Genomic DNA, 14,346 nt, shown 5'->3' on the forward strand with positions numbered 1-14,346 from the left:
TAGACTAGATGGGAGCTGTGTTCCAAAACATCATGAGGGCAACAGGTTGATGAAGACTTCACAGGCTCACTAGAGCATCTTCTTGAAGAGGCATCCAAGCCATTTGTTTAGTGCGGTGTCTTGACTGTAGAGGTGACTGAGGTAGACTGAGATCTGCCAGTAAACCATCTAGCTCAGGTATCCCCAAACTCAGCCCTCCAGATGTTTTGGGACTACAACTTCCATCATCCCTAGCTAACAGTGCGAGTGGTCAGGGATGATGGGAGTTGTGGTCCCAAGACATCTAGAGGTCCGAGTTTGGGGATGCCTGATCTAGCTCCTGAAAGTTATTAGGCTCCCAGTTAAGGGTAGGCATAAGTTGTACTGGTCAGTTATCTTAACTGCACTGCTTTTGCTTTGCTTTCCTTTGGTTAGGAAGCATAATGGAGAATGCCTGTGGACATAGCTATAGGCAAGTTGCTTCCTTGTTTCCTCTTAAGAATTGGAATTTAGAAAATCATGATGCTCTGGCTTCAAAAAGGATTAAACAAATGCCAGGCAGAGGTTAATGGCTATTAACTATAATAATTCAAAATGAAACATCTTCATTGATAGTTGTTCTGTCTGATTACTGGGAACAAGTAGGTAGTAGGGTCACAAATGGCCTATTTGTGGTTTTCCAAAGAGATCTGGCTGGCCACTGTGGGACCTACATGAGCCTTAATCTGAGCCAGCAGGGCACCACTTAAGTTCTTAAGCTTGGGATCATTCTACTGCAAAGAGATTCTGAGTGTGTACTCTTGCTTTTTAAAATTCTGGATCCAGAATATTCACCAATAATAAATAAAATTTAAAAATAGCCCACCTATTTCTTTTCTTCTTCTTTTTAAATAAAAGGTAAAGGGACCCCTGACCATTAGGTCCAGTCGTGACCGACTCTGGGGTTGCGCGCTCATCTCGCATTATTGGCCGAGGGAGCCGGCGTATAGCTTCCAGGTCATGTGGCCAGCATGACAAAGCTGCTTCTGGCAAACCAGAGCAGCACATGGAAACACTGTTTACCTTCCCGCTATAGCGGTTCCTATTTATCTACTTGCATTTTGATGTGCTTTCGAACTGCTAGGTTGGCAGGAGCTGGGACCATGCAACGGGAGCTCACCCCATCACAGGGATTCGAACCGCCGACCTTCTGATCAGCAAGCCCTAGGCTCAGTGGTTTAGTGTTTATTAAATTTTCCAAATAAACAAAACAAATTACATTTCATCTTAAATTCGCCCTTCTCAATCCTTTCGCTCTGCCGAGCTTGTGACTTCCCTCCCTCCCGCCATTCAGCTTTATTGCTCGTCTCATCTTGCAGTTCCTTTTTGTAGAAGTTAACAAGTTCACATCGTAGAATTAGTGTCTTCAAACTTCTACAGTTCTTCTCTACATAGTCAATAAATTTACTCCATTCCCTCTGGAACTTTGTCTCTCCCTGGTTTCGGATCCCGCAGGTAAAATTTGCCAGTTCAGCATAGTCCATCATCTTTGTTTGCCACTCCTCAATCGTTGGTATCTCCTGTGATTTCCACTTTTGGGAAATAGCCCACCTATTTCAGGAGTCAGCCCACCCCTTAGAGAGTAGTGTTGGAGAACAGACAGAGCAGCTAAAACAAATCTATACTCATATAAGCTAAGTCCATTTTTGTGAATAAGCCCAATTAAATAGCAAATAATTATACTATTAATGTTCCTATCATTATTTCATTAACTAATATATAATATGCTTGGACTTTTCAGCTGCTTAATTTATATTTCCTTAATACAGGAATTGGAAAGGCAGAAACATATGTGCACCGTTCTGCAGCATAAGATGGATGAACTTAAAGAGGGTCTTCGCCAGAGAGATGAACTAATAGAGGTACATGTTCATACTTGGCAAATAACTTGCATTCAAGATAAAATCTGCTTTTTCTGTTGTCTAAAATGCTTTCATTCAGGAAAGACTGCAGCATGTGCTGTTTCTGGCACTTGGATGCCGGTTTATAAAGAGCTAGAGCAGTGTGCTGGGATCAAAAGAAGTCATGACACCATCAGACAAAAAGCAATGTGTCACATGTGCCCTGTTTGGGAGCACGTTGAATGTCTGGCTCATCAATGACTTTTGTCAATGAGCTTTTCAGCCCTATGAGTTGGTACTGTCCATCTGTTGCTTAAACAGTATTTTTGTTTAGGTATGCTATGCTATGCTGTTGTGAACTAGGTAGCAAATATAGTTTTAGTATTTAAGCAGAAGTCCTTTCAGTAATGTTTGAGTAAAATTAAATTTGGTTTGTTGGGCTTAGTAGTTGCTTTAAAGCTGAATGGCAACATAGATTTATGCCTAAACTTGTGGTTCCAATGTAATCAATGTGAGCTGTATGGTGTACTTCGATGTAATATAGATCTTATTCATTGTTTTATTTAACAAAGCGGAGAGAACCTCTTAGCCAAACTATTATTCACAAAACCTTCATCTTCTGTGTTTCATTGACTTGCCTTACTGACTTCCTCGTATCTCCTTGTAATTTCCTTTACTTGTCTTTTCCTTTCTTTTATTCTTTCCCCTGTGTTTACTGCAGGAGAACCAACGCATGCAACAGAGAATAGAATCTATAACCAAAGAGGTGTTTGACCTCCAGGAAACAGTTAATTGGAAAGATAAAAAAATTGGGGTATGAGATGAATACTGAGGTGAAGAGTGATTAGGAATAGACTGGTATAAGTTGGCAACAGGATTGTTGATGGTTCCAGTGTTGAATTGGGTGTTGCAGATAAAAGTATTTCATGCTGAATATTTGAGAGTAAATAAATAAGACCTGCAGCTTGAACCTAAAACTTCATGAATTAGCAGATTTAGAACATAAAGATAAACATAGTCAAGCACTGCAGTGATTTAATTCCAGTGTTATAGCTAGATTCTAGTACAGTTATTTTGGATTTGGATGATAGGCCTGTTCTAGACCTTTCGTTGCACTGATTAAAAATAGAGCTTTGAGACAGCCTCAGAAAAACCTAAAGCATTCAGATAGGGCATAAAAACAATTTTGCTTGGTTGGGCACACACATAGGTATTAGTCCAGAAGAAGTTAAAGGTCATTGAAGTCAATTGGACTTGTAACTTAATACCCACTGATTTCATTTAAACTGTACCCCATTCACATACGAATCATATAAGAAGGCGTCATGTGTAGGAAAAGGTGCTGTGCATCTGCATGGTTCACAGCACCTGCTTCCCCTGCAGACATCCATGATACCCCTTCATGCAAGTAATATGCAAAATGGGTGTATACGATTGTGTGGTATTAGAGATTCTGAGACTGACACTATAAATTTGAGAAGTGTTAGAACTTGTTAGTACAGTGTAACCCAAGTTCTCAAACTTAATCCGTTACGGGAGCCCATTTGGCTCCCGAAAGCATTCCAAAACCAAGGCACAGCTTCCAGTTGGCTGCAGGAGCTTCCTGCACTCAAGCGGAAGCCGTATCGGACATTCGGCTTCCAAAAACGTTTGCAAACCGAACACTTACTTCCAGGTTTTCGGTATTCAGGAGCCAAAACATATGAATACCAAGGCGCTCGAGAACCAAGGTACGACTTTAGTAGAAAAACTGGCCTATAGCATAATCGAAAGCTGCCAGGGTCTAAACAAGTGTGCATGCACACGAAAGCTCATACCAAAATATAAACTTAGTTGGCCTTTAAGGTGCTACTGAAGGAATTTTTTTATTTTGCTAGGGTCTAAACAGACTCTAAACAGATTTAGAGTCTGTTGGACACTATTTTCTCTCTAGGATTGTTTCCATGGATCAGATCTTGTGAACTACCTTTTCTACATGTAAAAATATTTTAAAATGAGATTCCATAAATGGATCCAAAGTAGATTACTAACAAACAGGATCCTGATCTCCCAAATTTATAGGAAATTCTGCATTCAAGTACCTGAAAAAATCTCTCATTTGGGTATTAACTTCTCCTCATGGTGAGGGAAGGCCTAGTGCCCATTTTTCCCCTCTAGAGGAAACTTAACCTCTGAGCAGGCACAATACAGGTTCATTTCTTTCATATATCAATATCTTCCCATAAAAAGCCACTGCTCGTTTCCTGTTGAAAAAGTTGTATTGTATTGCAGGAATGGGTGCCCATGGCCCTTTAGGTGTTCTTGGATTTCCTCCATCCTTGATCATTGAGCATGCTGTTTAGGCATCCAGCAAGAGCTGGAGGGCCACAAGTGCCCCATCTCTAGTGTAACGGATAGGGTTTTCTAGGACTGCTACCAAAAGTCCCAGATCCTTTTTTTAAAAAAAAAAAATCAGTACAGCTCACTGTATCCTCCTACAACACAATTGGCTGTGTTTGCTTGCACAAAGTGTTATGCTTGAATAGGTTGCAAAAATTAAACATGCTTTATCACTGATCTTTCAAAATCCAAATGTTTTTTGGAACTATGGGATTGTTGGACTCATTCAGCTTGGCACAAGCACTAGGCAGAAAGCCTAAGGTTACTTTATGAAAATAGACATGAATTGTATTTATAGTTTAGCACGTAACATGGAATCGCTGAGATTTTTTTAGCATTTCCCAGGTCTTTTGTAATGTCGGGGTGGTGGTGGATATTTATGCCAAGCATGAACTTCTGTGGCAAACACAGGACTGTGCACGACTTTCTTTTCTCCTTTTTGCCTCACTTTTTGTTCAGCTAATTATCTTTTATTTGCAAGAAATCTTTCTTACCTATCGCACATTCTCTCTCTATGCTGTTCCTTTCTGCTACCTGCCTGCACCCAGGCCCTAGAGAGACAGAAAGAGTACTTTGACTGCATTAGGATTGAGCGGGATGAGCTCAGAGATGAGCTGGCTGACCTGAAGGAAACAATGAAGACAGGAGAGGTACGTTAGCTGTAGCAGCACTTGGCAATGTTGACTGCTGGATGAAGCCATAGTCAGTGTGTTGGAGAGGGACATAGCATTACTTGAGCATGCCACTTTTCCACTGAAGCTAAAGCATGAACAGGAGCAGTGGTGCTTCTTCTATTGAACAAAGCGTTCACCAATAAACGTAAGCTTTCTCTTAGAGACTGTTAATCTTGTGTTTTTCCAGAAGCATGGATTAGTTATCATCCCAGATGGCACTCCAAATGGTGATGTCAACCATGAACCAGTAGTTGGTTCAATAACAGTTGTATCGCAAGAAGCTGCTCAGGTCTTGGAATCCGCAGGAGAAGGACCACTAGGTAAATTTACAGAGAACCACTTTCTTCAGAATGTTGAATTTCATTTTCAATATGTATAGATAAGGAGGAGTAACTTAGGCCCCCTTCCACAGTCAGAGTTTTACTTGTCTTTGAATAGATGGAACTATTAGTTCTGTGTGAATTACATACTGTAGTTGCAGCAGTCTTGGAATCTGTTCAGAGATATCATGGTATTTATAGATGCATTGTAATGCACCTATATAGCTTACTAAGAAGATAAATAAAGCAGTATCATATGGAAGTGTCAGAATTCAAATTGTGTGCAAAAAGCAACAGTTATACTCCATCGAATATTTGTTAGTGGACATTACAGCACTATGTCTTAAAAAAGAGTCATTGCCATACTTTCAGCAGGCATGTGAAAAGTACCAAATATGGAATTGTTAGTTTATTTGCTATTCAATTGTAGTATGCCCAATCCTTCATTCTTGAAAGCAAGTCTCTTAGTTCCAAATAAGTATCATTCAATTTAGAACTTAATACACAATTTTACACTGTTTGAAGTTCTTCTTACAGATCTTGCTGTTTCTTGATGAAATTTCAAATGAAATTCTGTTCATCCAAGAGAGTTCTTCCTTTTAACCTTTTTTGTTTTGCTAAGCTTCCAATGGAAGGAATTGGAATTTTCTAACTGAATTATTTGTTTCTTTTAGATGTTAGGCTACGAAAGCTAGCAGAAGAAAAGGAAGAGTTATTGTCACAGGTAAAGTCTCTCTCCCCTTCCTGCAACCGAAAAGTGATTGAATAGCTCAGACTCAAGACTCTTTTCAATTTGGGGGAAGTTAGAAAACAGTACCAGGCCCTTGCTGTGCTTGAGCAACACTGCTTGCTACTGAAAAACTTCACTACATTGAATTGCTTAATGTTTCTTGCAGACTTCAGGGATTGCATCTACTTCCATAGCTTTGCCTCATGCTCCAAAGAATAAATTAATGTTACAATCTTAATGTCATGAGAACTATGTACCCCAAACCCTGATACTTAAACTAGAAAATATATACTTAAGCAAACAACAACCCTGAAATTAGAAGTGCTTGTAGCATTTGTCTATCACTAGGATTCTCTCCTTCCACCCCATTGTAAAACTGTTCTCAATATTTCCTTGTTGCTGAATGTTGGTCACTTAAGGTGCTACTGGTGGAAACCTGTGATACTATTATTATTTAAAGAAGTCCACCCTTCATACATATCCACAACTAAGTTGCTATTCTCTTGGAATAGCAGTAGCATTCTAATAACCTTGTTCCGACACATACTGTGCCATTATTTTAGGTTGAAAATAGTTACTATGAACTGCTTCTGGGAGCAGCATACAATGGCCATAAAAAGAAAAATGGTTGTAAATGCCAGTACTGTAATACACCTTATCAGGTATAAATAGATATAATATTGAACTACACACAGAATGCTATATTTTCATTTCAGATTAAAAAAATGAAATTACAGTTGGAGGAAGAACGGCAGAAATCCTCTGGAAATTATGGCACGAATACTAATTTAACGGGATTGGAAAACGGTTCAGATTTGCAGTTTATTGAAATGCAGAGTATGTATATTTTCATCCTTCAATTCCGTATGGCATTTCTACTTTTGAAGAGCACATGGTAGGAACATTCATGCCTGAATGTTTTTCTGTTGCCACTTCCCACATAAATAGCAAAATATAGTATATAGGTAAAGGTAAAGTGACCCCTGACAGTTAGGTCCAGTTGCAAAAGACTTTGGGGTTGCGACGCTCATCTCACTTTACTGGCCGAGGGAGCCGGCGTTTGTCTGCAGACAGCTTCCGGGTCATGTGGCCAGCATGACTAAGCAGCTTCTGGCGAACCAGAGCAGCACACGGAAACACCGTTTACCTTCCCGCTGGAGCGGTACCTATTTATCTACTTGCACTTTGATGTGCTTTCGAACTGCTAGGTGGTGGGCAGGAGCAGGGACCAAGCAACGGGAGCTCACCCCGTCACAGGGATTCGAACCGCCGACCTTCTGATCGGCAAGCTCTAGGCCAGGGGTCCCCAAACTACGGCCCCCGGGCCGGATGCGGCCCAATCGGCCTTCCAATCCGGCCCGCGACGACCCCCGCCGCCCGCTGCCGCCGCCCGCTCTCACGGCGCGCGGCGCAGCGACAATCTAAAAAATCGCCAAAAAATCGCCAAAAATCGCTTGTGCGCATGTGTACGGGCCTCTCCCGACCCGGAAGAGGTCATTTCTGGTGCACTTCCGGGTCGGGGGAGGCCCATACGCATGCGCACAAGCGATTTTCGGTGATTTTTTTACCGCCCGTGTGCGTGTGCGCATGCGCACGGGCGCGCACTCCCCCGCCCTCCGGCCCGCTGCGCGCGCACTCCCCTACCCTCCAGCCCACCGTGCGGTCGGCGCGGCGGGCACCAGCCCGCCGCGCGGTAAGTCTGGGGACCCCTGCTCTAGGCTCTGTGGCTTAGACCACAGCGCCACCCATGTCCCATAGAATATATAGAATACAGTAAAATAACAGTAGATAGAAGCATAAGGCGACCTTGGTTTAAATTCCTGGAATTTGTTGGATTAATGTTCTTGCTTAAGCTGCTACACAGATTTTGAGAAAATTTAATGAGAGTAGGAACACTTAGATTGTTTGTAGCATAGTTCAATCCCTGTTAGTCTTTGTGGTTTCTCTGCAGTTACACATATGGGATCTGCATGTGTGCAGAACAGCATTTCAGAAACATCTAGAGAAAGGGTAGTCAACCTTTTTATACCTACCGCCCACTAATGCATCTTTCTTGATGGTCAAATTTCCTTACCACCCACCAGTGCTCGATGGAAGGAGGATTCAGCTTTTGCTGTAGAACCCCCTATCGCCCACCTAGAATCCTGAAACGCCCACTAGTGGGCAGTAGGGACCTGGTTGACAACCCCTGGTCTAGAGGTTTGCAGAGCTTGTGGCCCCATGGCTCAAGCAGGGAACCCATTGCTCAAGAGTGGGACCAAGAATCTCTCCTCATTTTCCACAAAATTTTTGGATTTTTGTTCAACAAAATGTAGTAGACAGAAGCAAATATAAACGTATTTTGTAGAATGAGATTATTAGTCAGTAATGAATTACTGAACAGTTGAGATATGCAAGTTGAATTTCATCTTCCAATGGCTTTTAAGTCAAGCCTGCATCACACATTACAGTGGTACCTCGGTTTACAAACCCAATTGGTTCCGGAAGTCTGTGCTGAACCTGAAGCAAACATTCCCATTGAAAATAATGGAAAGTGGATTAATCTGTTCCAGACGGGTCTGCGGAGTACTCAACCTGAAGCGTACTTAACCCGAGGTATGAGTGTAATTGGTTCCAGAAGTATGTACTTAACCTGAAGCGAACTTTCCCATTGAAAGTAATGGAAAGTGGATTAATCCGTTCCAGACAGGTCCGCGGAGTACTTAAACTGAAAATACTCAAACCGAGGCATACTTAAACCCGAGGTATGACTGTACATTTTATCTACATTAGGAATATGAAGATTGCAGTTGTTCATATATGGACACCCTAAACCCACAGAAGGCAGTGAATTTCCTACAATGTGTACATACGGTGTGTATGTATGTGTGTGTGTGTGTGTGTGTGTGTGAGAGAGAGAGAGAGAGAGAGAGATCTTTCATGTCTGTTGCGTATATTGTCATCTGTACCCATCTCTTCATATATAGTAGGTACAGCTCAGTTGGTGAAACATGAGACTTAATCTTAGCATCGTGGGTTCAAGCTCCAAGGGGGCAAAAGATTTCTGTATTGCAGGTGGTTGAATTTTATGAAAACACAATTCTATGAATTGTTGAATGAAGTAAACTTTGGACCCTAGTGAAATTATACAGTGCTAAGTACTTTTAGTAGATTTGGAGTGTAATCTAGCCATTTGAATTTGAAAATGTTTATTTGTATTCAAAATCATTTCACCATGTTAGGAAACATCCCTTTTCATTTTACTTTAGTGCACACTCCCCACAATGCACTTGGACCTGATATGATATGATATATGATATACCTTAAATGAGATAGGGTTTAAAGCGCGAAGATCTACAGTGGTTCAGGAGGTTTAACAGAAGACTACAGTTGAGGGAATATTTCATTTAAGAACTAGTACCAATGAGGGCTCCTTGGGTGGCTTTTAACTACATTTTACTCAGAGCAGACCTATTGAAATTGATGAACACAACTAAGGTGGGTCTACTCTCAGTAAAATTTATTTTACTACCATCCCCATTCATTCTCTCTGAAAGTATCATCCTTTAGCAGGACTTACAGCACATGCTGGATGAGGTATGATTTAGGAAAGAAAGTCTCCAGAGTAATTTCTACAAAAGGGTAGCCTGTTACAACTTTTCTCAGATCAGGTCTTAAAGAAGTTTACCCTCAAACCTCCGTAAGACTGTTTATACTCCACCCACAAGCCCCCTTCAGCAAGCAAGGACAAACCCATCACCATAGGAAACATCTAATATTTTAAATATTCTTGATCATTATGTAACCAGTTGACTATATTTTCTAATCGCCAACCCATCACAATGCTAAAAACGAAGAGCCCATTAACCAGGGATGCTGTGTTTTATTTCAATAAAATGAATGGCTACAACTCTTGAGCTCCTTAGATTTTGAGGGATAAAAACCCACAGGAAATTCACTCCTCAAAGTCGTCTATTTTATGTACTATGTGCTATCCTTTCATCAAATAACAAATTGTACAGGTACACCCAACATTTCCTTTCCTTTTTTAGCCAAAGCAGAAAAATATAATCTTCACTGACATTTGATTTAAATGTTCAGTTGACAGACATTAAATGCTTAATTTTCTTGTGTCTAGGAGATGCCAACAGACAAATAAGTGAATTCAAGTTTAAGCTTTCAAAAGCTGAACAAGACATAACTACTCTGGAACAAAATGTAGGTACCTTTTCGTTATACATATTTCCTAAACTTTTATTGATACCACATACATGTATTATCCTCTTATATAATGGACTGCAGAAACAATGTCTCCACGTCATAATACAGTAGAGCCAATGTGGCAAATTATCCTGAGGGCTTCATGCTCCTATAGAGAATTTGTCCCTGAACTTGAGTGTCATCCTTTCAGAGGACCAGAGCTATTTGGTATATAAATGAGTTGGTGGGTGTGAACTTTGCAAGAAAATAGCCACTTGTATTCTAAGCTAACAAAATGAAAACACAGCTATATAGTGCACGTGAAAATTTGTGGGGAACAGATACACATTTTAAAAATAATGCTTTTACAGCCTTGTAAAAGTGATTTTTAAAAAATGTTTGATGCTTTTATATTTGTGGGAAGTTGCTCAGAGTGGCTGGGACAAGCCACATGGATGGGTGGGGTACAAATAATAAAATTATTATTATAAAAGTGCTTGGTAGAGTTGAGCCTAGTCTCACCGTTCACATAAATTCATTGGTATCCTGTAAGATTCTTGAAGCATTATTCTATTCAGCAAATATTGACCACATTCAGACCATCATTACTTCACTGTGAACAAGCCAAGATATTAAGCTGTTGGCTTAATATTCTGGCATGTTTGACCCAATAGGGAGCCATAGTTTAACTGAAGACTTCCTGCCTTGTTCACTCGCATGAAGATGTCAAGTAGGCTTGTTCAAAAGTCGGCTGATGAAGCTGAGACATGATAGTTTGAATACAACAATGTGAGTTGGCTGCCTCAAGGAAGGCAGTAAAGGTGACAAGTTTCATGCCCTTTTAGGTCACAGATAAAGGGGGCATTCCCTGTATACAGGAACATGAGTGAATCATTGCTTTAAACCTGTTTGGTCTTTTAGGTTGTAAGACTTGAAGGACAAGTAGTAAGATATAAAACTGCTGCTGAGAATGCAGAAAAGGTAGAAGATGAACTCAAAGCAGAAAAGAGAAAACTTCAGCGAGAGGTAATTGTCTCTTTCACACAGTGTAAAAAAGTTCTTAGAATTTAAATATAGGAGGCAATGACATTTAAGATGGGATGAGGCTATTTTTATATCTAAGTCTTTAAAATTTTGTTCCTGTTGACTGTCTCTACGGGAATGGTGAGCACAGATTGTCATGTGGGATTTTTTGGACTGTTACATTAAAAAAAAGTTACCGAGGTTACTGAGGAACTATATAGAGAGATCTTCTGCTGTTGCAGTATACTTCCCTATGTTCTGTAGGAAGTAGGACTCAATTCCTCCTTGTGGGGAGATGTCAGGAGAGCAGCTTGCTGTAGCACTGGAACTGGAATTATGGGTTTCCAGAGATGGGTTGCCCCTTCCACTGGCTCTACAAGTCAGTCATCAAAAACTTTTAGGATACTCCACCCAGTTCTGCTCCTACCTGCTCAGCTTCTATTCTCTCTGCCTCACATAATATAGTCAAGATGGGAAGGGAGCCTGATTATTTATTTCTCCACCTCTAATATTTGCAAACAGCTTTAATTAATTGTCTGACAACAATTTGAATCTTTCATTTTTGCCTGCTTTGGCCGTGATTTATTGACTTGGTTTAGAAATTGTCCTCTTGTACCCTCGTCTCGTTTGCTAGTAAGTAAATGCCCAGATAAGCAGCCAGAAACTTGGGCTTACCACTACAATTGAGGGGAAGCTCTCCTCCAGACTTGGATTAACAACCCCCCTCCCAACGCCTGCCATGACCAGTGCATCTGGCTCAATGAGGTACTGTGTCAGCTTGCAACCATCCCTCCACCGTGTTCCAATTTGACTAGTTGTGTGAGAAGCAGAGATTGTGCTGTTTCATGGTCAATAAAGGCTGCAGCAACATTCTAGAGTACCTTACAGGATGAGATGGCTGGAACAGCAGATTTCTGTCCTTTTAACTACCAGTATGAGAGAGTGATTTCTAGGGCTTTGCTCATTTGGCACTGAGGGATTGAGGTTTCTTAGCATGGGAGATGTCCAATCATTTACAAATCAGAAGATGAATGTGCTTCAAAATCAGTAAATGTGCTTCAAAATCAGTATGTCATTACTGCATACTCATGTACGATGGCTTGTTAGCAAACAATAGCTAGGAGGTTCTCTGGTGGAAAAAATACTATAGACTGAAAATCACAACAGATTACTTTTTTAAACCTGTGTGTGCTCTAATGAATTGAGAAATTGGGGGAATGTGTCCCAATGTTAATAGAGAAAGTGCCTGTGCTCCCTTTCCCTTCTTAGGGGACTTACCCCTCCCACCAGATGTCAAAGAGAAAAACAACTACCAGACTTTTACAGGACATCTGAAGGCAGCCCTGTTTAGGGAAGCTTTTAATGTTTAATAAATTATTGTATTTTAATATTTCTGTTGGAAGCCACCCAGAGTGGCTGGGTTATGAATAAATTATTATTATTATTATTATTATTATTATTATTATTATTATTATTATTATTATTATTATTATTTTCCTCTCTGCTGGGGTTTGATACCATAATCAATCATAGTTTGGAGAAGTGATGAGGCAAATGGAAGGTTCTGCACTTACCTCTATGCCCCTCCTTGCGGTTAAGATATCCTTTCAGGTTCTACATAATTGCTTTAGATCCAGTTTACCCACCTACCCTTTTCTGGATTCAAATTACCTAATTTAGTCAAACTGGCAGAGTGGAAATTCTGTTTGTAGAAGGGGTTGTTTTCGAGTAACTACATGGCATCGGGACTTTCATTGTGTAAACATGTTTTTAAACTGCACCAAAGCTCCACTAAAGTTTTCGCTTTTCCTTTGTTTTTTGAAACTATATTGGCTTGCTTTAAAATTCTTTAGTCCTCTCAAAACTGTTGCACTTACAAAGTATTGGCTTTTTCTTTTCAGTTAAGAACAGCATTGGATAGGATAGAAGAGATGGAGATGACCAACAGCCACTTAGTAAAACGGTTGGAGAAAATGAAGGCAAACAGAACTGCACTCCTATCTCAACAATAGAAAGTTAGTTTAAAAAATTGCACTGCTCCTTGAAAACTTGTCCCTAGCTTGTTTTAATACAGACTTTCTTTGGCATAAACTTTGAACATTGAGTTGTTCAATGAGTTTTAGTTTCATAATTAAGTGGCAAATATTTTGTAACGAGTGGATGAAAAAAAACTTTGAACTTTTATGCGAATGAGTTTTGCAGCTTAATTCTAGAGTCTGCTGGAGCCCAATGCTGTTATTTCACAATTGTGAAATCAAATGTATTCATTGAAACTTTCTTCCACTGCTTTAATAATGCTTGGTGCTTGGAGACAACTGCATGAATTCAAGTGAATACTGCATTACAAATTAACCAATTATGTGCTGAAGACATCACATGGCACAAGTGCCTTCTATATGGTGCAATGTAGACTTCAATGATTAAGATAACCTTTGGAATCATAACATTTATTTTAAGATACCTTTGGGGGTTCTATGTTTGCTAAACTTTATACATTTTGATGGAAAACACTTTTGTAAAATATTTAAATTTATATAAAATAGAAATGACTGTATAAAATTTGCTTTATTGCATGGGTGATGCACAACCTGAGTTAGACTTCCTAAAATACTATTCGTAACTACTCTTTATGTAAGAGTGGTGACTTACGTTTTGCTGTACATTGTAAACCTGGTGTTGGCAGCTGCTGAAGCGTGGAGTGGAACACTGGGTGGGTAGGAAAAATGTGGTGAAGGATACAAACATTAAATGGACAATTTGCTTAACAAAATGAACATTGAATGTGTCTGGGTATGTTTTTACTTTAGTTAGCAACTTTTCATTGTGTTAAGTATTTGCAATGTTAACTTAAAAACAAATGTGTGACACAAACAGCTTCACTGCATTATGAAATTGTAACACAGGTTAGCTACCTTACTTTGCAATTGACCGTGGCTAACCTTTTTATAACAGAGGCTTAAGTGTGTTCAATCAACAGTTGCAGATTTGCCAAATGTCTAGGGCTTGTTACATTGTTCTTGGGCTCACCTAGATTAATTGACCAGTTTGTTTTCCCAGGAGCCTGGAGTCACAGAAACATTAGACTGCTGTTATCTAGCCCCTATATAGATAGGTGCTTTGAGCATTTACTGCTGCCTCACCTTGTTTCTTGCATTCAGAAGCAAAGATGCTAGTTCCTCAAT

At 40.0% G+C, this 14,346-nt stretch overlaps 1 protein-coding gene across 15 annotated transcripts in view; it reads left to right on the forward strand.

The window, feature by feature from the left end:
- LRRFIP2 (LRR binding FLII interacting protein 2) overlaps positions 1–13,204 on the forward strand; it is a 53,864-nt gene extending 40,660 nt beyond the window's left edge. For 9 of the 15 annotated variants that reach the window (XM_060280595.1, XM_035128791.2, XM_060280594.1 and 6 more), the window contains 9 exons: positions 1,788–1,880; positions 2,581–2,673; positions 4,787–4,888; positions 5,100–5,232; positions 5,907–5,956; positions 6,679–6,799; positions 10,080–10,159; positions 11,063–11,167; positions 13,066–13,204. In XM_060280595.1, the coding sequence (XP_060136578.1) occupies positions 1,788–1,880; positions 2,581–2,673; positions 4,787–4,888; positions 5,100–5,232; positions 5,907–5,956; positions 6,679–6,799; positions 10,080–10,159; positions 11,063–11,167; positions 13,066–13,176 (888 nt within the window). In that variant the 3' untranslated portion in view covers positions 13,177–13,204. The remainder of the gene's footprint in view (positions 1–1,787; positions 1,881–2,580; positions 2,674–4,786; positions 4,889–5,099; positions 5,233–5,906; positions 5,957–6,678; positions 6,800–10,079; positions 10,160–11,062; positions 11,168–13,065) is intronic. The other 6 variants (XM_060280598.1, XM_035128798.2, XM_060280600.1 and 3 more) reach the window with 2 other exon arrangements.
- Positions 13,205–14,346: the final 1,142 nt, after the last annotated feature.

The sequence above is a fragment of the Zootoca vivipara genome, chromosome 12, assembly GCF_963506605.1.
Source record: "Zootoca vivipara chromosome 12, rZooViv1.1, whole genome shotgun sequence".
NCBI classification, from domain to species: domain Eukaryota; kingdom Metazoa; phylum Chordata; class Lepidosauria; order Squamata; family Lacertidae; genus Zootoca; species Zootoca vivipara.